Genomic DNA, 26047 nt, shown 5'->3' on the forward strand with positions numbered 1-26047 from the left:
TTTGTGAGCAGTACATTGTAATGGGAATCACTTAAATCTGTTCCATAAGCAAGATTAATCTCAACTTTTGCTTTCCCATTTCTCTACTATATATTTTCAAAACATTATATACATTTAAAAGAAGAAAAAAGCACTAAATTTCAACTTTTGCTTTTGTCTTGGCTCTTACCTTCCAAATTCAATATATTACGTAAAAATATTGTTTAGCTTACTCGATAACCCTTTTTCTCTTGAGCTCCTCCCCTGTTTCTGGTTACCACTTAATTCGAGGCGAATCATGCTTTACAATATCAGAAATTAGTACAGAATTTCCCTGAAAAAATAATACCCTAAATTTCCAAGCACCAAATTCATACTTTAATCATTTTCTGAAAAAAGCTTCAATCTGTAATGCAGTCTGTATTATGGTAAATTTGCTTTTCAAAAAGAAATAAAAATTTGCCGAACTGAAATATTTATTTTAAGACTAACTATGTCTATTAAAAAAGTTTAATTTTATCTAATGAACCATGAAAGATCTGGCAGGATACTTTTTTGTCCTTCTATAATCAAAACAAATCGTATAGTATTGAGTTATTGGAATTATAGTTTGTATTAAAAGGAAAAGTATATGATTCCGTTTCTTTAATTTGTATGAATGAAATCCTTTTCTTGCTCTTTTAGCTTTATGGAGATAATTAATAGCTTTGGTGGGGGCAAACCAGTATTCTATTCCTACTAATTATGCGTTTAGTTACCTAAGCTGAGACTTGAGAGAATACTGTTTGGGGTTACAAATAACATATAATTAGATAAGCCAATGTCTATTGATTGATGTGGTTTAGTCATTTTCAAGCAGGAATTGGTTTTCCCTCTAGCCCACGAAGTTTATTGTGTTCCCCGTTTGTTCTTTGCTTCAAGCTTGCAGCTGGGAATGGTTAATAATTAATATGTTTTTCTTAAGCTTTTGTGCACCTTTTGCAATCACTTAAACCCGTTCCGCAAGCAGGATTGATTCTTTGTTTAGAACTTTAAACACAATAAAGGGGCAACATCAATGTCATCAGAAAACAAAGATTTTCTTTGCTTCGAATTTTTTTCTAAAAACAAAAATCATGGATTTCTCAGCCATTTCATCTGTTGTCCAGACTGTTGGGAGGTTGCTAACTCAGGAAGTCACATCGTTGATGGGCGTGAAGGACCAAGTTGAGGATTTGCAAAAGGAGCTTGAATGGATACAAAGTTTCCTGAAGGAGGCAGATGCGAGGAAAGTTGATAATGAGGTGGTGCGCACCAGTATTAATGAAATTAGAGAATTGGCATATGATGCCGAAGATGTGATCGAGACTTTTGCTCTCAAAGTTGCACCTAGAAGGAAGGGAGGTTTCTCTAATGTCATCAAAAGATTTGCTTGCATCCTTAACGAGGGAGGGTTGCTCTGCCAAACCAAGTGCGAGATTCAGAAAATCACAGCCAGAATCACCCAATTGACTCGCCGATTACAAACCTATGATGTAAAACAGCCAAGGGATGGAGCAGGGTCAAGTTCTTCAAATCAAAGGCAGGAATTGAGGCGGCCTTATCCTCATATTGTCGACGATAACGTTGTTGGGTTGCATGATGATATCAAGAAGTTGGTGTCAATTCTTGTTGATGAGGAAAGCGGTTGCAAGGTTGTTTCCATATGCGGAATGGGTGGTCTTGGCAAGACCACTCTTGCCAAGAAAATATACCGCCATAGCCATGTTATTAGTCATTTCAATTGCTTGGTTTGGGTATATATTTCTCAACAATTCCAAAAAATAAGAGTTTGGAAAGACATTTTATCTAGTCTTCAAATTGTAAACAATACTGACAAAGATGAAGAATTAGCGGAGAAGTTACATAACTTCTTGAAGGATAATAAATGTTTGGTGATATTAGATGATATTTGGAGCATAGAGGCTTGGGATAGTCTTAAGTATGCTTTTCCAGTTGCAATGAACAGTAACAGCAAGTTCTTGCTCACTTCTCGAAACAAAGAGATAGTTTCGCATGCAGATAGAAGAGGATACTTACATGAATTGCAGTGTTTAAACGATGATGAAAGTTGGAAATTATTTCAAAAGATAGCATTTTCACAAGCACATCCTACAGGTACTTATTATCTTTATCTTATTTTAATATATTTATTCTAGATTTATTGTTCAAGTTCTTTTGTTTATATTTTTATATTAAAAGTTATAAAGTAGATCAAAATTTGTGCATACAATATGTAAATTTAAAATAGTGTTATGCCGATAATTGTGTTAATAGTTTTAAAAATTGAATCAAATAAAAATTTTATGTACAAAATTATATAAACCAAAGTTCATATATAACAATATACATTGAAGTTAAAATGTAATTTTAAGATTTATCCCTTAAACTATCTATATAATTTAAGTATATAGTTTTTATTAATTTATTTGAAATTAAATTAAATATAATGCTCATTACTTTAATTAAATTGTAGTAGGTTAGCTTAAAATTAAGTGATTAAACTCTAAACTTTTAAATTGTTTTTTTTATTAGAATTTTTAGAAGAATACTTATTTATTTTCAACTTAGGGTGGTAAATGAATACATAATAAAATAATCATATAATTTTTTTTAAATTTATGATAATTTGAAAGGTTAATTCACAATAAAGTATTTAAAAATCCTTTTTAAAAAATTATGAGTAAAAATGTTAAAAAAGATAATATTAAATAATACATATATAATAATCAATTTTATGATCATATTTGTAAATGTTAGGTAAGCTACTAACCAAAAAGTTGAAATTATTTGAATTTTTATGTTGATTAAGATTAGTCACTATAAAAATTTTATAATGTGTCATTTTAAGATTATGCCACATCATTATTTAGAAAATAAAAGAATATATAAATTTTCAAGTGCTGACGTGGTGTAATATCAGAATGTCACATACATTGCTCTAATAACCGAATTAATGGTTGAATCGATCAAACTACTGGTTCTCGATTCAGTCGATTTGGTCAGTTCAACTAATAGACCAACAATAATTAATTAATTAAAACTTTAATTTTTTTTAAAAATCATTAAACTTGTTTAGTCTATTCAACTATTAGTTTTTGTTCTAGTTTTCGATTTTTACTGATTTCGAGCAATTTCTGATTTAATCGATTCAACCCCTTTGTAACATTGCACAAACTTTTTTAATTGGTTATAATAAAAGAAAAAAATTATAAAAAAATATAAAGAATTCTGATTTTTTTTCTGAAATCATAAAAAATTCTAAAATAATAATGCAAAATAAACTTTTTTAAAAAATTATAAAATTAAAAAAAACTAAAAATTACAAAAAATTATAAAACTCTAAGAATTTATAATTTTCTTAAATTATAATTATATTCTATATAAATTTAAAAAATAAAATTATTAAAAAGTGATTTCATAAGGATATTATTTTATATAAATTCAAAAAATTATTAAAAATATTATTTTTTATATCAATTAAACCTTTTTCTAGTATTAAAATTTTAAAAATATTATTTTTTGGCTCAAATCCATTCAAGTGTATATTTTTTTCTATCAATTTTTAAAATTTTCTAAAAAAATAATGGCAATTTTTTCCTCAAAATAAAAAATTAAAGATTAATTTTTCATTTGAAAAATCAATTTGTAAAATTTTGTAAATAAAAAAATATTTTTTATCTTTCTTAATTTAAATTTTCTATAATTCAAATTTGTATATATAATTTTTTTATAATGTTAGAAATAGATTTTGAATGTTTTAGAACGCTTTTAACAATTTTGTAATTTCATAAAATAAATTTTATGATTTTTAGTTTAAGATTTTTTTTTGTATTATTATAATTTTAGGGAAAAAATATAATTTTTTTGGATTTTTAATATTTTTATTATTATTTTATAAATATTTCCTTTTACATTGATGATATTTTTTTGATGTAACTTTTCTTTTAAGTATGCCATAATTTTATTATGTTAGGAGAATATAGAATAATTAAATGAAAGTGTAATTATTAATATAGTAATTATGTTATCTTGTAACAACAAAGAATTTTAATTTTTTAAACATATTTGGTTAACAAAGTGTAATTACATTGTAATTTACTATGTCATATTTGGTAGTACAAATTTTAATTACAAAATTACATAATTTTTTAAAATATTAATAATTATAAAAAATTATTAAGTTCTACTTCTTCTATGTATTCTACGAAGTATAGATCATCTCAATTTTACTTATGATTAAAGTTATGAAATATACAACATGTTAATACGATACAACATTTTTTTATACTATACTAATGTGATGTTAATATAGGAAATAGTTTATTAGAACAATAAATATCTTCTTAATCACATTTTGAAGTATTAAATGTCTTAAATTAAAGAGTTCGCCGACTGTCTATGATACTTGTGTCTGACACTATTCTCTTAAATGGTACCATACTCCACGATATAGTGCAATAATATATTTTTCCATTTCCATAGTTAACATCGACCTTATAATATTTGAGTTTACAACCCAAATAGTTTGTAGTTTTAATTATAAAAACTTATATAAATTTAATTTGAAAAAAGATTTATACTAGGTTATATCCCTTTTATAATGTATAAATTAAGTAAAAATAATAATTTATAATTTATAATATATAACTTTTATAAAAAAATTTAAAAATTGTCGATTACTTTGAAAACAATTCTAATAAATAATGTAATGTTTTTGTGGAAACTTTATAAAGAAAAATAAATTATGATTAAAAAATTATATATATATATTTTTATGAATAAACATATTGTTTTTATGATATATAGTATGGACATATAAATAAGTTTAGAACACTTTTATAACATATAAATTATTTTTTATAATAAACTTTTTAGTCATAACATATATAATATGTTATATTCGAAAAGTTAAAAAACATTAATTTTATTTATTTATTTTTAGTAATTTGATTAAAAAAATTTAAATTAGATTTTACTTAATTTGTAAGAAATCACATACGATGATGTCTTTTTTTTATTATTGAAAGAAATGAAAAGCTGTATGTGATGCTAACGATGAATAGTAATTATGTTTTTTATTTTTATTTTTCAGAAAACATAACTGATGCAAAAATGGAAGAATTGGGGAAGGAAATGGTTCATCAATGTGCAGGGCTGCCGTTAGCCATCATTGTATTAGGAGGCATTTTGGCTACAAAGAGTTCAATACATGAATGGCAAATTGTGCATAAAAATGCTAAATCATACTTGAAGAAAGGTAAAGGTGCCCAACATATTGAGCATGTGTTAGCCTTGAGTTATGATAATTTGCCACCTTATTTAAGATCATGTTTCCTTTATCTGAGCCAATTTCCAGAAGATTACGAGATACCTGCAGAAAGATTGATTCAGCTATGGATTGCAGAAGGCATTGTTTCATCAACAGAGGATGACGGAAATGGAGAAGAAGTTATGGAGGATGTTGCAGAAGGCTTCTTAGATGAGCTTGTGGAAAGGTGTATGGTTCAAGTCGGGGAAAGAGACCCAACCTTGAAGGTCAAAACTTGCCACATGCATGATCTAATGAGAGATCTTTGCCTGTCAACAGCAAAGAAAGAAAATTTTCTCAGCATCATCAATGATTCCTCATTGTCTCCATCCAATACGAGGGCAGTCCGTAGAATTGTTGTACATCAACACATTCATGTTCAGCGCATTAAAAGTAGTATCCCTCTTAGATCCATTTTGTTCTTTTGGCACCCGTTTGTTATGGAATCGGAACCCGATGAGGTTGATTTTTGGTGGTTTGTCTGGGTTGTTAGTCTAATTTTGAAATGGCAGAGATCTTGGAACATGTTTGGAAATTTTAAAAAGCTTAGAGTTCTAAGCTTTGAAGGAGGAGCGAAAGGATATTCGGGAGTTAAGTTATCTAGTGCTATAGGTAATCTCATCCATCTTAGATTCTTGAATTTAGGTGATATTGCATTCAGTTGTCCACATATCCCTTCATCTCTGGGCAACTTAAGGTGTTTGCAAACCTTGAATTTAAGAATTTATAGTTTTCTTGATGATGGTGTTATGAATGTACCTAACATAATATGGAAGTTGGAACAGTTAAGACATCTGTATCTCCCGGATAGGATGACTGATAAGACCAAATTGAAGTTGCACACGTTGACAAACATTTTAACACTAATCAACTTCAACACAAGGAACTGCTTAGTTGCAGATCTTTCCAAGTTCACAAAACTTAGAAAGTTGGGAATTTGTGGGCCTTTCGATTTTAAGGAGGAGCTGGATAAGAATCTGCCAATTATAGCAAGTGACTGCCTTCGGTCCTTGTCTATTTGGAATGATAAAGGAATAGATCCGAAAGTATTAGCTCACCTCCTTTCGAGTTGTGTTAATTTGTGTGAGCTGATTTTAGAAGTGAAGATAGAGAAGTTACCAGATTTTCACCATTTCTCTTCGAGTATAGCTTATGTACACTTGATAAAGTGCAAGCTTGTGGAAGATCCTATGCCAACGCTAGAGAAGCTGCCCAACTTGAGGGTTCTGGAGTTATATGAGAATGCTTTCATTGGAAAGGAAATGGTTTGCTCTGCACCCCATTTTCCTAAACTTAAGTCTCTAACCCTTAAATGCGTTTGGGATTTGGAGAAGTGGAAGGTGGAAGAAGGAGCCATGCCTGCTCTACGCCATTTGGAGATTAGACGTTGTGAAAAACTGAAGATGCTTCCAGATGGATTGAGATGCATTGCAACCCTCCAAGAATTAAAGATAGAGTATATGCCGAAGGAATTTAAAGATAAAATGGTGCAAGGAAGAGAAGATTTCTACAAAGTCCAGCATATTCCTTCCATCATATTTTCTAACTGTGACGTATAATTATATATCCTTGTCGGGTAACTTTACAATCTATACTCTAGATGCTTGGTTCTTTTCTTTCTTTTTTTTTTGGCATATTTAATCTCTACTTTGTGTTAAAAACCTATAAATTCAGGGTATGCATTTATAATCTGTTCTTCTCCTCTGTAGAACTGTCAATTTCATTCTACTTTCATTCCTTTTCTTTGAAATAATTTGCGTAGAATTTTTCGATTGGGGAAAAACAGAGTATGCATGGTTTTGCAAATTTGTAAATCAATGACACTGACATTCTTTTTTCAGGAGAACCAAGTGTCAAAGTGTGGTGTTGTGCTCAATTCGATTCATCAATAAGGTACTGAATTTGAACTAGGTTTCTTAAATCATGACGACAAGTACTTGTTCAATTTTGTTAATATTTCATTTGATAATCTTTTTATTTAGAAAATAATCAGACCTTGATTTCAACCTATGTTTAATAATGACTTGTATTGATTTTGCAAGTAAAAGGAGGGACTGCCATTTGTTTATGCTGATCTGTGGCCACCCTCGTTGTAAAATAGTCTATTTTGATGTTATATTGTATCATCTACCTTACGGTGTTTGTTGATCAATGAAACCTCTTTGGTTTGGTCTACAACTTGTAATTAAATACTCTTATTATTATCAATAATGACTCCTCAGCTTGTTCTCTTTTCTGTTAATTTTAGTTCTCTTTAGCTCAATTTTGCATGCCTCTCCTTGTTGCTGCAGCATATTTGGCTTTTGCAGATGATAAAGCCACTGTGTTTTGTTTCCTCGAGCTCCAGGAAATCAGCTTTGATCCCAAGCAGAAAAGATAACTCGAAGTACTCCTCCTATCTTTGACAGAACCTGCCCAATCTCTATCCGTAAAACCGACCAGATTGTTGCTCAATTCTTTCACATATCTCAACCCCTGCATCTTTGTTCCTTACAAGTACTTGAGTACTCTCTTTGCAGCAGCAGCATAATGAATCTTGCTCGGCTTGCTCATGAACCTCGAAAGAACACTTACTGGCTGAACAATATCAGGCTTTGTATTAGTGAGATAAATCAGAGATCCCACTAAGCTTCGGTAAAGCTTCTCATCAGCCATCTCTGTCATCATCTTGCTGCAACTTCTCATTAAATGCCATTGGCGTAGGCGTTGGCTTGCAAGTCGACATTTGAAACTTCTTTAATAGATCCTCCACATATTTTTCCTGCAAAATAAAAATCTCGCCACTTGATTGCTTGACTTGAAACTAGAGAAAATATTTCATAAAGCCGAGATCAACCATCTCAAACTCTTTCATCATGGCTTTCTTAAAATCTTCAACCATCTTCATACCGATTCTTGCATAGATCACATCATCAACGTAAACGCAAACTATTACAAAAGTGCTGAAAGTACAAGTCAATCTTACTGTTCTAGGCTCGATGGGCTTGTTTTAACCCATAAAGACCCTTACAAAGCTGATACGCTTTTTCTTCCTTTCCCGTTACAGCATATCCTTCAATCTAGTGTACATATACTTCTTTTTCCAACTATTCATTCAAGAAGGCTCGATATGCTGCCAATTAGTGAGCAGATATTATATTGGGGTACTCGGGGAACTCGAATGCATGCGACGCATCAGGATCTATGCTCGATATGTGCGATCCAGGGCTATTGCGTGCAACAGTGCCATGACTCAAGCTTTTAATCGAATGGGCGTAAACATTTTCATCATCATCCACACATTCATTTTCGATATCATTTGGGACCTCATCTACATTGGGGTCACTAAAATCTTCACCCTTATTATCAGAATCATCATTATTATCGAATCCATCTTCACCATCCAAATCGGTCTCAATCATAACTGGATGTATCTGTAAACAGGGACCCGAATTAAGGTTGTTATATGCAGTCTGAGCATAGTGTGGATTTTTGGCCCATCTCAATGTCACTCCACCACCGGATGATTCTACTCATCCAACATTAAGATCGATGTCCAACCTGCACATAGACGATCGCCTATCGACACAAGTCTTGAACTTCATATTGTTGAGTTAATGGAATGACATCTTCAACGGGCTCCACATCCGTTAACTTGGCAAACAATTGAACATATTCAGTGTTCACCGTCCCATTAGGGCAGTATATTGTGACTATTGTCTCCACGTCTTCATCATCTAAAAGTTTAATTGTAATGACCCGAATTTTTATAGTTATCGAAAAAAGTGCATTTTCGAGTCTCCGTTTCTGAAAAATAGATTTGTAAATAATTAGTAAAAATTTTTACGAAGTTAAGAGAGTTATTAATTAAAGTTTAATGAAGCAAATTAGCTTAAATAAAGGATAATTAGATAAAAGGATTAAAATGAATGAAGTGTGAAAGTTTAATTATAGGATAAAGAAATTGAAAGGACTAAATAAGTAAATAAGCCAAAGGAGTGCCAAGTGTATGGCAAAAATAAAATAAATGTGTAATAAGTATTATACATACATTTGTAATACATGTATGTATTTACTTATTATTTAAGTAAATAATTAATGTATTCATTATTATTAAATTGATATTATATGATGAATAGATTAAATAAAGACAAGTGTATGGTAATGATTTGGTACAAATGTATTAATAAAAAAATACATACATTTGTAATATATGTATTTGATATTAAATGGATATTTATTATTTAGTGAAAGATATTTATTAAATAAATAATTATATTATAATATATTTATATGATAAATAAATGTAAAATGAAAAGTGTATGGTGAGGATGAAATACAAATGTAATAATATATGTGTGCCCAAGTGTAAAATAAATATTTGATATTAAGTAGATATTTAATAAAATTATTATTATTATTGTTATTATATATTATATATATATAAAGTAAAACAAAAGAAAAAGGAGAGAAAAAGAAACAGAGAAGGAGACGAAACAGGGGAAAGAAAGGAAGGAAAGAAAAATAAAAGGAAAATTAGGGTTTTTGAAGCCTTAGGCTTTATTAGGTAAGTCAATTTGATCCCTTTTTTTGCAATTTTGATGTTTATGGAATTCTAGAGAAGAGTACTACATGAATTATATCAAAAGTTAGGAAGTTAATGAAATTTTATGTGTTGATTAAGTTGAACAAAAAGATGAATTAAGGGCTAAATTGATAGAAATTCAAGTTAGAAATGAAATAAGGATTGAATTGTAAAGTGATTCATAAGTTTTATGCTTTAAGGACTAAATTGAAAGAATTTTGAAGTTATGGTTTTATGATGAGAAATAGATAATTATGTCTAAGTTTGGTTAAAAATTTAGTAGAAGTAAAGTATGAATTAAGATAGAAAAGTAAGTGAATTTAGTTAGGATTAAATTGAAATTAAAAGTAGATAGAAAAGTAAGTGAATTTAGTTAGGATTAAATTGAAATTAAAAGTAGAAAATCAACATTTTGCACTAAGACTATTTTGGACAGCAGCAGTAGTCTAAGTTTGAAAAATCACCAAAAATTGTAGAAATTGAATTAGAGGATGAATAAAATATGAAATTAAAGCTTATTGAGTCTAGTTTCTTATAGAAGAAACATTATAAGAAATTGAATTGTAAATTATGAGATATAATTAATTTTGTGAGACAAGGTCAGAATGAATTCGGGTTTCCCTGTTCTGAATTTGGAAAATCACCAAATATTGGAGAAAAATAATTAGAGGCTTAAAGTTATATTTTTAGAACCCCTAATGAGTCTATTTTCAGGAGAATTCAACGGGAATATTATCCGAGTTTTTTACTGTGAGATAATTAATTTTTAGTGAAGAAGGGTCTAAACTGTCAGACAGCAGAACAGTGATAAATTTAAAGAATAAACTGTACTTATTGGCTGAACTAAAAATTCTGAAAATTTTATGGTAAGAAGATATATGGGTCTGGTTTCAGGGAAAATTAGCGGATCTTAATTTAGAGTTTTATAGATTCAGATATAAATAATTTAGTGACTATGGCACAGATGGACAGCTTGAATATTCATAAAAGTAAATAATAAAAATTATAGATAATGTTACTTACAAGTGTGTTATATACATTAAGGATGTGGAATGGAGAGGAGGAGGAGGAAAATATATAAGAATATTCAGTTAGCATGGCTAATTTGCATGTTTTAAGCTCATGGACTAAATTGAATAAAAGTAAAACTTTAGGGGGTAAATTTTGTAAAAATGTCAACAATGACTAAATTGAAGGGAATGAATTGTTTTATTATCTAAATTAATAAATTGAATGAAATTATCAATTTAAGATTGGGTGAAATTTGGGAAAATGGTAAATTACCAATATGCCCCTAAATCTTGGTACTTCTGCAATTTAGTCAGGTAGGTTCGTATATCCTGAATGAGCATGTAAATATGACAATTTAAGTATTGTATCGTATTTTATATGATATTTTGAATTGAATATATGAAAAGGATGTTATATGAAATATGAAAATGAATACTAAGTAATATAAATTAATTGAAATTATTCTGAAAATCTCGGTAATACCTCGTATCCTATCCCGGTCTCAGGTACGGGTATGGGGTATTACATTAATCTCAGTAAATTTTATAAGATTTGATGAAATTAGAAATTTATAAAATAGTTTCAACATTCTACACCCACAACGTCAAGCAAATTTTGCACTGATTTTTCCTTTCATGTCATTGACAGACACATTCTTTACAAATTACATTCCTATTTTTTTGATGAGATTAAAATATACAACCAATAGTTGTTTTTAAAATTACTTTATCGAAATGAACACATACGATGATATGGTTTTTCATATTCAATACTAACTCGAACTTTACTTTTGTTGTATAAAACACAAATCTTCCTCTCTTTTTTTCTTTTCTCCCCTTCTAATAAAAGATATTTTTTTTCTTCTCTGATATTGCTACAAAAAATTTCAATAAAATACTAGCTTTCAAAACTAAAAGATTGTTGGTCAGGTGGGTTGGGTATATATAACGGCCGGAGGTGCCGCATGACACGTCGACAACATCAATTAAAATATATATTTTAGAATTGAAAAAATAAAAATGAAAATAGTTAAGAAAAAGAAAAGTTGAAATGAAAAGAAAGGGCATGGGAGCCCGTGACCAACGAGTAAAAAAATTTTAACTTTCTGGGTGTTGCCTGACACGCCGAGAATACTATTAAAAAATATTTTTTAACTCGGTATATTTATTTATTTTTGGGTATTTTTCAAAATTACATATCGGTGCCACCTGATGCAATGATGACACAAAAAAAATTCTTTTTTTAAAAAAAAAACTAATCATGTTGCAATGATTGGAGGAAATTTTGGATGATGCAGTTAGAGTGTGTCAGGCAATACCAGTGAAGAACTATAGCAAATATCCATTTTCATAAATAATTTTTTACTTACCCGATTTTGATAAATAATTATTCTTTTTACATTATTTGAGTAAAAAATTCCAAATATCCTCATTTCTACAATTTGCAAATCAAGTACCCCGTTTCTACAATTTTAATCTAATCGGAATAATTAATTAAACTGCCCCGATGAAGGTGGATGTATACGTTAGGAGATTTGTTGCCTTTCATGTCGGTAAAAGAGTCCAAACCATCTCGAGATTTGTTTAGCTTCACATCTCATGTAATTAATATATAAAAAAAGCCTTATAAAGTTGCAAACACCGAGGCCATCCGCCGCTTTCCTGTATTATATATATAAAAAGCCTTATAAAGTTGCAAACAGCGAGGTGTTATTATCATATTCTTAGCCAAGAAATTACAGTTAGGTTCAATGGAAATTACAAAAGATATGAAGATGGATTGAAGCTGATGGAAGAACTAACTACCAATGCTCAGCAAATCCAAGAACAGGTTTTGAGCCATATACTGACCACAAATGCAGGAACACAGTATCTGAGTCGATTCATCAATGGCGATGCCGACAAGCAATGCTTCAAAACCAATGTTCCCATTGTTACTTTTGAAGATATCAAGCCCTACATTGACCGGATCGCCAATGGGGAGACATCAAACATCCTTTTAACCCAACCTGTCCACGAGTTCCATTTAAGGTCTAAATTCTTGTCTTTCTTTTAAATTTTCTTGCTATATATGTTTCCTAGTTCCTACCATTTCAATTCCCTGTTTCATTATACGCAGCACTGGAACTTCAGGAGGCCTGCCGAAGTTGATACCTGTGACGGTTGAAACTTATAATCAAATTGCTGTTTATTATTTTACCCTGTTGGGATCTCTGATGAATAAGTAAGAAACTGTACTGCATGTATGTATGTATGTGATATTTCAATCAAATCAGAAAACTAGCTAGTAAATGGGTTCTATTTATTCAGACAATTTGGATTTGGTGACTTAGACAAAACCGGCAAGAGATTGCAACTTTTGTTTGCCAAAACAGGGTCTGAAACCGCTGGCGGCCTCAAGGCAACAACTGTTCTAACTAGCATGTTGAATCAACCCCAGTTTAGAACCGCCATTCCCAAGCTTTTAACAAGCCCCATTGAGACAATCTTTTGCCCAGACAACAACCAGAGCATGTTCTGCCAACTACTCCTCGGTTTAATACACCGAGACGAAGTCGTTTCAGTCGGCTCGACCTTTGCCACCGTTGTGCTAAGAGCCATCAAGTTTTTAGAACAGTACTACGGAGAGCTATGCTTCAACATAAGAACGGGTCGAATAAGCGATTGGGTCACTGATCCTGGCTGCCGAAACATTGTAACATCGATCGTAAAGCTATGGCCTAAAGCCAAGCTCGTCGATGCTATTACCACAGGAGTTATGAGCCAATACGCTGAAACGCTTGAATTCTAGAGCGGAGGGCTGCCTCTAGTGTCAACTGGTTATATTTGCTCCGAGGCTATTTGTGGGATCAATTTAGAGCCTCTAAGTAAGCCTTTTGAGGTCTCTTACACATTCCTCCCCAACATGGCTTACTTTGAATTCCTTCCTGTGGAAAAAGACGGCGCAACCATGTCTGAACAGATTCAGTTTAATGCTAGACCTCTTGATCTTGTCAATGTGAAGCCTGGTCAGTATTACGAATTACTTGTTACAACTTATGGAGGTAAAATTCCTTATCTGATCTATAGAAATTAAAAAATCTTTTGCTATACTTACATTTAGAGTCCGTTTGTTTACATGTAAAAAATTTTACTGAAAATGTTTTCTACATTTTGTTATGTTTGTTTCACAGAAAATAGTTTGATCAACGGAAAATAACTTACAGGTCAAGGTAAAAACTTACCATTTTGAAAAGCGTAAGTTATTTTTCAGGAAAGAGCTCATCTATAAATAATTTTATTTTTATATAAAAATTAAATTAAATCAAGTTTAATATTATTATATTGATAATAAATTTTATTTTTATTTTTAAAAATATTTAAAATATTATATTTTTCAATATTATTAAACATACATATTTAATTATTTATATTTAGTCATATAATAAATTATTAATATAATAAATATAATTTATTATTTTAATAAATTATTTAATATTTCAATTTTATTTTAATAATAAATTTTAAAAATAATAATTTTAAATAATATTATTCACATATTATTGAAAATATTCAATATTAATATTTCAATAATAAATATTTATTACAATTATAAATATATTAATAATAAATGTTTTACAGTGTAAAGGTTAAAATATGTCATAAGTCTATGTACACTTCACAGATTTGTAATTTAGTCTTTTTACTTTTATTTTCAAGAATTTAGTCCCTTTACTTTTCAAATTTGAAAATCAAGTCCAATTATTGACATCGTTAATTTTTTTGTTAATTTTGTTGATGTCACATTTTTAAATAAAAAATACTCACTTAGTAGTCATGTAATTAAAAAATGACGTTGTAATGGATCTGAATTTAACATAATATTTTTAATACATGCAAAAACAATGTGAAATATAAAATTATAGATAAAAATAAATTCAATTAAATAATGAAAAAATAAAAAAATTCAAATGTATATTTTTAATTGAAAACAACTTTTATGAAATATTTTTAAGAAATCTACTAAACAACAAAAAAATATTTTATATAGATTTATCCAAATGCCAGAAAATATTAACTTTTCCAAAAAAGTAAATCATTTTCCAGAAATCATTTTCCGAAGTCATTTTCAGTGAAACAAACGGAACCTTAGGATTTGGTCCTTTTACTTTGACATAATTCTATCCCTCTATTTTACTTTTATAATTTAATTATTTTGGTTAAAATATTTATGTGCATTATTTTTACTTAAGAATACCTCATTCAGCATGATGAATTAGAACAAGTGCTTTTAAGAAACGATTTACATTGGTAAATTTAAGTGTCATAATTAAAGGTATAATTAAAATATGTTAAATTAAAGTTCAAGGACTAAAATCCAATTTTAAACATAATAGAAGGGCCAAAACTATAAATTGACCTAAAAGAAAAGTTTCATGTAATGATCTAACCTTGTCTTTGATAAGTATTTCTTTTTAGGATTATATCAATACAAAGTTGGAGACATTTTAAAGGTGATCGGTTTCCACAACAACACACCTCGATTTCAATTCATAGAGAGGCAGAACGTTATCCTAAGTATCGAATCAGATAAAACAAGTGAATTGGATCTTTTAAATGCGGTGAACGAAGCAAAGACCCTTCTTGATCCATTAGGGTTCATCTTGAGATGGTACACTAGCCATGTTGATGCATCTTCAATACCAGGTCACTATGTCGTATTTTGGGAGCTCAAGGCAAAAGAAGGCAACGGCAATATTGTAGGACTTGATAGGACGATAATGGCGGAATGTTGCTCTAGAATGGAAGAGTCATTGGGGTTTATATACAGATTGTATAGGAAGGAAAATGCAATTGCAGCTTTGGAGATGAAGGTTTTGAAGCAAGGAAGTTTTGAAGCATTAATGGATTACTATGTGTCTCAAGGAGCTTCTCTGAGCCAATATAAGGGATCTAGTTGCATTAAATCTAAAGAAGCCATAAAGATCTTGGATTCTAGAGTGATGGCAAGGTTTTTTAGCCCAAAGAAACCAAAGGAATTTGGTTAATTTTTACTTTTGGTATCATTCCAATTATAAAATTTAGTTGTTACCCAAATGATATAATAGAAATCTATCAGTTTTATATTATGTTAAATTGTAATTTTATATTATTTTTTAATTTTTTAAAGTTTCAATTCCGACTCAAATAATATCTATTAAATTTATCAACTAAATAATGTAACTTTTTACGAGTATTATGTAAAAATAATAATCTAACATGACATTACATGATTTTTCTATTACATGTTATAAAATTTTAAGTAAATAAATGGTAAATTATAATTTGGCCCTAAAAAATAATAAAAAATTATTTAATCCTAAAAACTACAAAGATATATGTTAATACAATGGCGAAATTACATTAATTCTCATGAAAATATATAACTCAATTTCGCCTCCTGCCCCCAGAAAATCTTTGGCTTTGTCTTTGATGTCTATCACATAAGATTTTAAAGATAACAAAATTCAACTTAATGAATTTAGTGGCTAGTCTTATATTAGAAATAAAAATTTAAAAAAATCATGAATTTAAATATAAATCATAAAATTGATATAAAAATTTGTTTCACTTAAAATGTTATTTCAAAGAAAAAAAATTAATTGTGAGTTTAACCCAAATAAAGCAATAAATTCTAATGTAACATGAGATGAGATTATATGAAACTAATATGTCACATTATTTGTATCAATTTTCGATAGTTTAATGTCGGATTAAATTTTTCTTTTTAATTTTTAATATTTTTTTCGAACAAAAATCATAATAGTTTAATCCATATAACACTTTAATCACACTAAATCAAATACTCAAGAATAAAACAAAATCACCTAATTTGACCATCGCCCAAAATGTGATAAAATCATGAATAAAGTTCCAGTCATAAATGCCAAGTTGGTGCAGTCAATAGCTGCCATTGCCATTGGTAACCCCTAAAGTACACTCACCAAACTACCTTCTTATCTTTTATTTTCACCAAACTCCCATCCTATTTTCGTTCACAACACTCTAATTAAATTAATCACTGGACCAAAACATCGTATTTTCATTAAACGAATCAAACTAAAACATGTCCAGCACAATTTGTCTTGTCCCACTGCTTAACATTGATTCAACATTTTAATATTCTTTTCTTACTACTATTTAGAGGGCATATTTTAAAGCTCCCGCAGAACTCTGCTTTTTTTTTCTTTGGTTTATTTAAAGATTCTGCTTTTTGTTCTACCTATATATATAAAGAGAGAGGCCTTTTGTTTTGGCAGTGGCTGTAGTGAACGGAGGCGTTGATATGGGGAGTGTTTCACAAGCTTATTTGGAAAGCGAACCAGTGAAGGGGGCGAGATCTTTGATATCTGAGCTTTGTCGCCAGTTCTATAGTCTTGGATGGGTCTCAGGAACAGGTGGCAGCATCACCATGAAGGTCCATGATAGCTCTATCCCTAAGCCTCAACAACTCATCCTCATGTCCCCTTCTGGTAACTATTCCTCAATCAATACTCGTGTTTTTTTTTGTTTTTGGCTTCTTAATATTTGGTATTGAAACTCGAATCTGTTTGTTTTAAGCTCTCTCTCTTTTTTATTAATTTGGGGTCTTTGATCTCTGGATCATTGTTATTGTAGATTAATTATGTCTTTTTTCTAGATATTTTGGTTCTCGGTCATGACTGTTTGTTATTGAAGCTCAAAATTCTAGTTTTTTTTAATCATTAATTTGGGAACTTGATCGTTGAATCATGTTATTGTTGCTGGATCATTTGTTTTTAACTTTTTTATTTCTGGGTTTTGTTGTTCTAACTCTAAGTTGAATTTATTATAATTAATTGATAGGTTGTTATTGTTTTAGCGCTTTACTTCTCTCTTTTTTCCCTCGGTTCTTTTCCCTTATGGGCATTCCATACTCTGGCTCAGTCCCTCTCTTTATATTAATCTAGAATTTTAACCATAGCGATTGTTGTTATTCAAGCTGAATAACTGTCTTTTTTTTCTTTTTGATGGTTCTTTTAGCTTCTGTTATAAGTCATTGAAGCTCAAATTTGTGTTTTTTATTATTATTAATCACGAGGGTTTAGTAACTTAGCTGTTGCTGATCAGCTCACTTCTTTGTTTTGCTTCACACTCTTGCTTTTGGATATTATTATCAAGCATGAATGACTTTTATATCTGGGCTGTGGTTAATCTAAGCTCAAACTTTCTCCCTTTTTATGGCCTTTTTGGCTACTTGTTATATGCTTTTCAAGCCCAAATGTTTGTTCTTTTTTCCATTAGTTTGAGATGCCATTTCTTTTACTATTTTGAGTGTTGATTTTACTCCGACCATATGAATCTGTGGATACCATTACTATTACTTGCCTCAGTAGACAGCCCTGTGGATAGAACTTGTCTTTCATTGCATTTTGTATGTTGTCATTCATCTTCAATTGTATGTTTATTTATTCCTTTGCATCTTGCTTAAGAGATACTGTTTGTATTGTCTTCTAGAATAGCTTACCTATGGGTTTTTGACTTGGTAATTTGATAGGTGTCCAAAAGGAGAGAATGGAACCAGAGGACATGTATGTATTATCAGGAGATGGGGCTATCATATCTTCACCTTCTCCAAAGCCATACCCTCATAAGCCTCCTAAATGCTCTGATTGTGCTCCGCTTTTCATGAAGGTAACTATTATCTGTGTTTTTGTAGGAAAACCATACAAAAGAAACTACAATTGGATTGAAATCAGAAGATGGCCAAGTTTCGCTTGTTTTGGTGCAAAAATAGATTAAAGATCCCAGACACAAATTGATAACCTGCAGATTTAGCTCTCATCTAGTTTAGGTGCTCTTGATCCTATTGTAACTGAAAACTTGGTGGAGGGTGTAAAAAGATGTATATTCTTGTGGTTGTTACGGCTAAATTGTTAAATTTTTCATTGTAAAAGTAAATCGTATTTGTTACTTAATCTGTTACATTCTGCAACTGGTTGACATAATTTTGTTTTACCAATCTGGAATACAACTCGTTAACTACTTAGATTCTTATTAATACTTTTAACCAAGGGTTAGTTGTTGATTACTTGGTTTTGTTAAGGAGTCAAAGTAGAACTGCTATTTGTCACCAGTATTCTTTTTTCCTTTTAATTCAGGCATATCATATGCGTGATGCTGGGGCTGTTATCCACAGTCATGGAATGGAATCCTGTCTTGCAACAATGATCAGTCCACATTTGAAAGAGTTTCGTGTAAGTTATTGTTGACTGTAATATTATTCTAAATTGCGTTTCTCTCTATTTCTCTCACTTCAAAATTCTTTCTTTACTGCTCACATCTGTGTTATTTTAGTGATTGTTTTACTTTTTCTCTTTTGGATGTTTGCAGATCACTCATATGGAAATGATAAAAGGAATCCAAGGACATGGTTACTATGATGAACTTGTGATCCCAATTATTGAGAACACAGCTTATGAAAACGAGCTCACTGATTCTCTTGCTAAAGCTGTATGTTCCTTCTGCATTGATCTTTTCAATAGCGATAAAGAGACTTGTTTTATGATGACCATATAACTGAATAAGATAATCAAATACCATATATCAACGAGGGCTAAGTGTTTCTATTTCCTAGTACCATTTTGCTAATAAGAACATATTGTCTTCATTGCAGTTCACTAGCAATCCATTTCAGTGTGCTTTCCTTCTAATGAAGTTAACTTTAACATTTTTCAGATTGAAGCCTATCCTAAAATAACTGCTGTGCTTGTCCGCAATCATGGCATATATGTATGGGGAGACTCATGGATTAGTGCCAAAACTCAGGTTTGTGAAACTTGTGTATACATTTGAATTCAAACTAGGGAAGTTTCAGAATGTGTTCATGGAGCCTCACTCTCATGGCTTTACTACAGATGCCAAAAGTAGTTTGTATGCATATGAATTAGAATGTAAAAAGAATAGTAAAAAGAAAAAAACCTTTGTTAAAAGTTGATGCTCGTTCCTAGTGAGATATACATTCTTACATGTTGCAGAAGGTAATCTTCTGTTGCTTACTTCTGCCATGACATACTATTTCAGAGTGAATGTTACCATTACCTCTTTGATGCTGCTATTAAACTTCACCAACTCGGCTTAGACTGGTCTACCCCAGATCATGGCCCCATTCAGGTTGTTAAAGGAGTCCCAAGTGTCGATTGCAGGATGAACATGTCAAAAAAGGCCAGGATAGCAGATTCAAATTGTAATGGGAAGCCATTTCCAGTAAGAAATTTACATATTTTCCCTTCAATTGGTTAAATTCAGGATTTATACATGATATAATCTCCCCTCTAACAAAAATTTCCATATGGGATTGTCTTTTAACTTGAATGGACAAATGACATACTGGTAGACTCTGATTGTTTTATTGCTGAACAAGAAGATTGTTACATTCAACCATCAGAAAAACACTCTCATCTATGTTTTGCTTTGTTGCAGCGTTGCATTGTCCTTGACATTGAAGGAACTACCACTCCTATTTCATTTGTAACTGATATTCTCTTTCCTTATGCCCAAAACGTCGGGAGGCATTTATCTGCAACATATGCTAGTGCTGAAACCCAAGATGATATTAAGCTGTTACGTTCTCAAGTAAGATTTTATTTGGACCTTTGAACCTTTTATCATGTTACGTTGCATCATGATTCAACCTTTTGGCTTTGCTTCTTGAGGCAATTTTTTTTTTACATCTTAGAGGAAATAATTAATTTTAAGAGTTAAGCCACAATTGAATGTCAATGAATAAGAAACCTTATGTTATGCGCCTTGGCGTAGGATCTAGTCACAGGTCTAGACGAGAAAGAATTCTTGCTTCGACCTATGGTTACTCAAAAGGCAGATTCGTCCTTGACTAAACCCCCTCTCTAATTGACATAAAATAGAATTCCTAACTTAGAGTTTATGAAGGAAATAAAAACCGAATATAATAGATAAAATAAGTAAAACTAAAACTCTTAGTAAAACCTGATATATAATAAATAAATAAAACAAAAAACTCCTATTGCAATTAAAGTGTCCATATCATTACTCCCCTTCTCGGAATTGAGCTTGTCCTCAAGCTCAAATTCAAAATAAACTTCAGAACTTATCCAAAATCATCTATCTCATCATCATCTTGCTTGCCTTCAACACCTGGTACTTCTATCCAAAATAACCTTTTTACATTTGTGTCCCATGGAATAAGACTCGTCACAATTATAGCACAGCCCTTTAGCCCTTCTTTCCGCCATTTCTATTCGTGTCAATCTCTTAATAAATGGTGCAGAAGAACCTATTTTGCCGTTGTTCCCTGTTGGTTCTATTGTTTGTCCCCCTCCCTTTGCAATGTTCTGAGTTGTTGGAATGATTGAATTGCTGTCAGTGTTTTGGGAAGTTGACCAGTTTAGATTGGTTTGAGATAACATCTTGGAAGAGACTTTTTGTTTACATTTCAAAGCTCGAGCCATATTCATTGCAACTCCAAGGTTTCCCGGTTGTTGCATCTCAATATCAATTCTAAGTTCCTCTACCAATCCAGTAGTAAAATGGTTTACTTGTTGTCGAGGTTTAAGATCAGTAGTCCTAGCGAGTAGTGATTGAAATTGGCGTTGATATTCTTCTACCGTCCCAGTTTGTCTCAAGTTTGCAAGTTCCCCCAAGGGGTTATTACTCATAGGTGGCCCAAACCTGACATGACAACACTCTCTAAAGGGCTCCCAATCCAGATTTGCCTCCTCTTCCTCGATTTGATCAAACCACAATTGTGCTTCTCCTAAGAGATGGAATGAAGCTAAGCTGACTTTGTCTTCTTCGCTGGTCCGCTGATTGCCAAAAAATTTTTTTCATCTTTTTAACCATCCTAAAGGATCACCAACACCATCATAAGTGGGAAATTCCATCTTGGAGTATCTTGGCACCATGCCCCCACCGTGTTGTGAATCTGAATTTCTTTTCTTGCCTCCACTGCTGCCTTGTTCTTCATTATTTTTTTCTAAATTCTCTTTCGTTGTCTTTTGGACCGAAAGAGATAAAATCGCCATCTGCTCCTCTAATGCTTGTTGCCTTGTAGCCATTTGTTCCATAAATGCCTCTAGCTTGGCTGTCAAAGTTTTTTCGTCACCCATGACAGCTGACTCCGATACCAAGTGGTTATGCGCCTTGGCGTAGGATCTAGTCACAGGTCTAGACGAGAAAGAATTCTTGCTTCGACCTATGGTTACTCTAAAGGCAGATTCGTCCTTGACTGAACCCCCTCTCAAAATAACGTTTCTTTTGATAGAATAATTGCTTACCTCTTTATTTCATATTGACAGCCTTTTATAGACTGTTAATGACAAAGGAAATAGTCCCAATTGACATAAAATAGAATTCCGAACTTAGAGTTTATGAAGGAAATAAAAACCTAATCTAATAGATAAAATAAGTAAAACTAAAACTCTTAGTAAAACCTGATATATAATAAATAAATAAAACTAAAAACTCCTATTGCAATTAAAGTGTCCATATCACCTTACTCCTATGTTTATAATGGAAATTTGGGAATTGAGACTTGCATATATGATTTCACTTGGAGTCTGGGACACCACTTCTGGTAGATGCTTCTTACTGGAAATTATATGCTTATTGCTTTGGTTAAGCTCTGCCAGTGAACTGAAACTGATTACTCCTTCTAGGAGTCTTAACCAAATGAAGAACAAATATGAGCTATTCAAATTTTTGGTTGGATTGGCTGAGCTTTTGCCTTGATGCTTAAATTTAATTCAATTGACTCCCATTATCTTTCCTAAAATGGTGTGCTTTCAAACTTGTGTGATATACCCAATACATGATCATACTTTCAAAAATGAACTGTGTTCCTAAAATCTAGAGCCATTTTAATTTCTAGATACTTTGAACCTTTGTTGTATATTTGCAAGGAATGTATTTTCTTTGATGATCTGTTAATTTTCCAAATCATTTTAGTTTTTTAAATATTTTATTTGTGAGACCCTGGCTTTTTGCTGGAGTGTTCGTTTTGCTTGACATGGTTTGAGAGATGCGAATTGGATGGACATTTGGACTTAGCATCTCTTGTCAAGCCCTTGATATAGCACATGCTACAAAATAGGAATTAATGTTTCTTTAGTCTTACTTTTATGTTCTTAATTAAAATTAAACCGTAGAAAATGAAACTAGACAATGAAAGGATACTTGTTAACCTCTATTCTTTAGTTTTGTCAATGGGATATTCAATATTGACCATACTAGTTAGCAACCAAAGAACTCTAAATTGACTCCTAAATCAGATGTCTATATTGAATGCATAACAAGTTTTCTACAGGTTGAAGATGACTTGAAGCAAGGTGTTATTGGCGCTGTACCTATCCCCTCAGAGGATGCTGAAAAAGAGGAGGTAATTGCAGCTTTAGTTGCTAATGTGGAAGCAATGATAAAAGCTGATCGAAAAATCACAGCCTTGAAGCAATTGCAAGTAAGCAAAAAAGAACTAAAGAAATTACATTTTTAAAGCTTACCTTTGGGATAGAGCTGATATATGAAGCTAAATAGGGTCATATCTGGCGAACTGGATTTGAGAACAATGAGCTCAAAGGAATAGTTTTCGATGATGTACCAGAAGCCCTTGAAAAGTGGCATGCTTCGGGTGTGAAGGTATCTTGCATATTTCCTTTACTCTTGACTTCATTTTTCTACATTTTTATTTCCTGAATGAAGTTCTGGATTCCATATTTGTCTTTGCTTTGTATGCATGTACTCCATGATGCAGTGTTTTCACAAGCTGTTTTAATCATTATGCAAAACTGAAGCCAATCTTCTCAGTTGATTGCGTCCATTTGGACCTGATCTAGACCCAAGTTCAAGTTAATATAATTGTTCTTCCCTAGTGATACTGGTTGGTCATAATGTTGTACCATCTCTTAGCACAGAAACAGGATGCGTTCTCTTATTTCTGAGTGTATAGCGTTTTAAATCTCTACCCTCTCCCTTTTTCCTTCCCGAAAAGATTGGTACTCCTTGACTATGCTATTCCAACTCTTCATTTTTGCTGAAGTACCTGTATTGACTCATATCTGAACAGTGTGTCCGAGGATATGACATTCCAAGGATTTTCCAAATACATGTAAAAACTTAGAAAATGGAACATGCTTATGTTGGACCAGCACTTATACCATGAGCTCCACTAAAAAAAGCTTAGGAAAAGCTTTTACCAAAATATCTAGCAATTTACCAATACTTCTTACATTGTAAATCATTAAAAATATTGGTAGTAAATAGTTAGAAATATTGGTAAATCATTAGATATTTTGGTAAAAGCTTTTCCTAAGCTAATTTAAGTGGAGCTCATGGTAGAATTTCCCATGTTGGACCCATACTCACATCCGGTATTCATTTTTAAGTCCAAGTAACACAGCGTGACTATTTTTCTGTAAGTTCAATTTCAATGTCAACCACTGCTTCCTCATTTAAACACAGGTATACATATATTCTAGTGGTAGCAGATTGGCTCAGAGGCTTCTCTTTGGAAATACAAAATTTGGTGATTTGAGAAAGTATTTATCTGGATATTTTGACACTGCAGTGGGGTAAATTCACAACATCCATCATAGCTTCCATTCTTATCACTTAATTTTAATTCAAGGTGACACGTCGTTTTGCGTTCCTTGCCTGCAGAAACAAAAGAGAAAAACGCAGTTATGTCGAAATAACCGATACTTTGGGTGTTGATAAGCCATCTGAGATACTATTTCTGACTGATATCTATCAAGAAGCCATTGCTGCAAAAGCTGCAGGTAATTGTTTTGCTCAATTTTTTCATCTGTGTATGCCAGATTACAAAAGTCATAGGTTCCACTGTTTCTGTTTTTTTCTTCAGTGTCCATATTCTGAGATATAAAATCATTGTCCAAAGTAAATGAAACTTTTATTCATACTCTTTCTTCCTTTTTTTCTCTTTTGTTGGTTTGTCTGTTTGTTTTTATTTCCCCCTTAGATATGCTGCACTGTTAGAAGAGAATCTGAATCATATCATTTCCATAAACAACAAAATACCATAATATAAATATTAAAATTTCACTGCACTCCCTTGCATAAGTTGTCAATGTTACTCGAACTAGAAATTAAGGTGATATTATATACTTGTAACATATTCATGATTATCCATGTATTAGGTATGGAGGCTATAATCTCTGTCCGTCCGGGGAACAGTCCACTTCCGGATAACCATGGGTTCAAGACCATCAACTCTTTCTTGGAGGTCTAATAGAAGTTTTGTACTCCTGTAATAACATCAACTGTAACAGTTCATATACATAATAAATCACTTTTTAACTGCAATAAATCTTGGGTTCCTTACAACCCTTTTATCAAAATCTATTGCTGCAAATTCTGTTTGTGCGTTCATTCTGAGTAATGGGAATAATTTCAATTCTGGGGACGACAACTAATTTTTCAGACACTCAAGTGCTGGGTACTTCTGTCACCCCATAAAGTATCTAACCAGATATCTACCAAACATTATATGTCATAATAAGGCTTTTGCAGGGACAATAATGATTCAAAGGAGGATTTGGTTTTACATTTGCAGAGTGTCTGCTGTGGGGTTTAGGATTTGGGGTTTAGAGAGATTGAAAGATGATGCGCACTTAAAATCGTACGGAAAAGGTTTTAAGGATGCCTTGGATCTTAATTACCAGCAGCACAAGAAAACACCACAATTAAAATACATCTTTGAATGGTATATGTTTCAATGAACATTTTGGTTCAGCTGTGCAATAAAAGTTGTAAATGCTAGTAACTAATGACTAATGAGGCAGTTGAAACTGCATGCATGCAGATGCTGTATATAAATAATGAAGTACGGTGGACAAAATAGTTCTGATTATTTGATTTATAAATGTTCATTTCAGTACAAGCTTAAACAGGAAATGTCTTTAATTTTGTTCGAATTTGCATACCTTTTTCCTATATTTGAAGTTCATTTCAAAGGAAAACGTAGAAACTAGCCTTAACCAGCTAGCCTAGGGTTTTGCAAGCAAAGTAAAGAAATAGCTGACCAGAACTTAGCCCCCACTGAACTGGTTGGCAGTTCTTTGTGCAGTGCAAGTGCTTCTGCGACTCGATCTATTTTATTCCGACTTATTATTATTATTTTCTAGTATTCATATCTGG

At 31.5% G+C, this 26047-nt stretch overlaps 4 protein-coding genes across 6 annotated transcripts; all 4 read left to right on the forward strand.

Annotated features, from left to right (window-relative positions):
• Positions 1-1095: 1095 nt before the first annotated feature.
• LOC107917690 (probable disease resistance protein At1g58602) lies at positions 1096-7540 on the forward strand. The gene is made up of 3 exons (XM_016846978.2): positions 1096-2115; positions 5093-6884; positions 7150-7540. The coding sequence occupies exons 1-2, from the start codon at positions 1167-1169 to the stop codon at positions 6865-6867; spliced, it is 2724 nt and encodes a 907-aa protein (XP_016702467.2). The 5' UTR covers positions 1096-1166; the 3' UTR covers positions 6868-6884; positions 7150-7540.
• A 5131-nt stretch (positions 7541-12671) lies between these two features.
• LOC107917239 (indole-3-acetic acid-amido synthetase GH3.17-like) lies at positions 12672-13673 on the forward strand. The gene is made up of 3 exons (XM_016846611.1): positions 12672-12913; positions 13002-13106; positions 13193-13673. Exons 1-3 carry the CDS (start codon positions 12672-12674, stop codon positions 13671-13673), a joined length of 828 nt encoding a protein of 275 aa, XP_016702100.1.
• Positions 13674-13787: 114 nt separating this feature from the next.
• LOC121208260 (indole-3-acetic acid-amido synthetase GH3.17-like) lies at positions 13788-15909 on the forward strand. Its single transcript, XM_041078821.1, has 2 exons — positions 13788-13926; positions 15341-15909. Exons 1-2 carry the CDS (start codon positions 13788-13790, stop codon positions 15907-15909), a joined length of 708 nt encoding a protein of 235 aa, XP_040934755.1.
• Positions 15910-16836: 927 nt separating this feature from the next.
• Positions 16837-25248, forward strand: LOC107917240 (probable bifunctional methylthioribulose-1-phosphate dehydratase/enolase-phosphatase E1). Of its 3 annotated transcripts, XM_041075410.1 has the most exons (12): positions 16837-17373; positions 18417-18553; positions 19021-19116; positions 19253-19372; positions 19598-19687; positions 19943-20125; positions 20342-20494; positions 23202-23351; positions 23429-23530; positions 24353-24462; positions 24551-24669; positions 25048-25248. In XM_041075410.1, the coding sequence occupies exons 1-12, from the start codon at positions 17187-17189 to the stop codon at positions 25137-25139; spliced, it is 1539 nt and encodes a 512-aa protein (XP_040931344.1). In that variant the 5' UTR covers positions 16837-17186; the 3' UTR covers positions 25140-25248. The 3 variants fall into 3 exon arrangements, with proteins under 3 accessions (XP_040931344.1, XP_040931345.1, XP_040931350.1); XM_041075411.1 differs by lacking the exons at positions 24353-24462; positions 24551-24669; positions 25048-25248 and adding an exon at positions 23646-24097 and having other exon boundaries at positions 16993-17373; XM_041075416.1 differs by lacking the exons at positions 24551-24669; positions 25048-25248 and having other exon boundaries at positions 16994-17373; positions 24370-24462.
• The last annotated feature ends 799 nt before the right edge of the window (positions 25249-26047 follow it).

Source organism: Gossypium hirsutum, chromosome A01 (assembly GCF_007990345.1).
Source record: "Gossypium hirsutum isolate 1008001.06 chromosome A01, Gossypium_hirsutum_v2.1, whole genome shotgun sequence".
Taxonomy (NCBI): domain Eukaryota; kingdom Viridiplantae; phylum Streptophyta; class Magnoliopsida; order Malvales; family Malvaceae; genus Gossypium; species Gossypium hirsutum.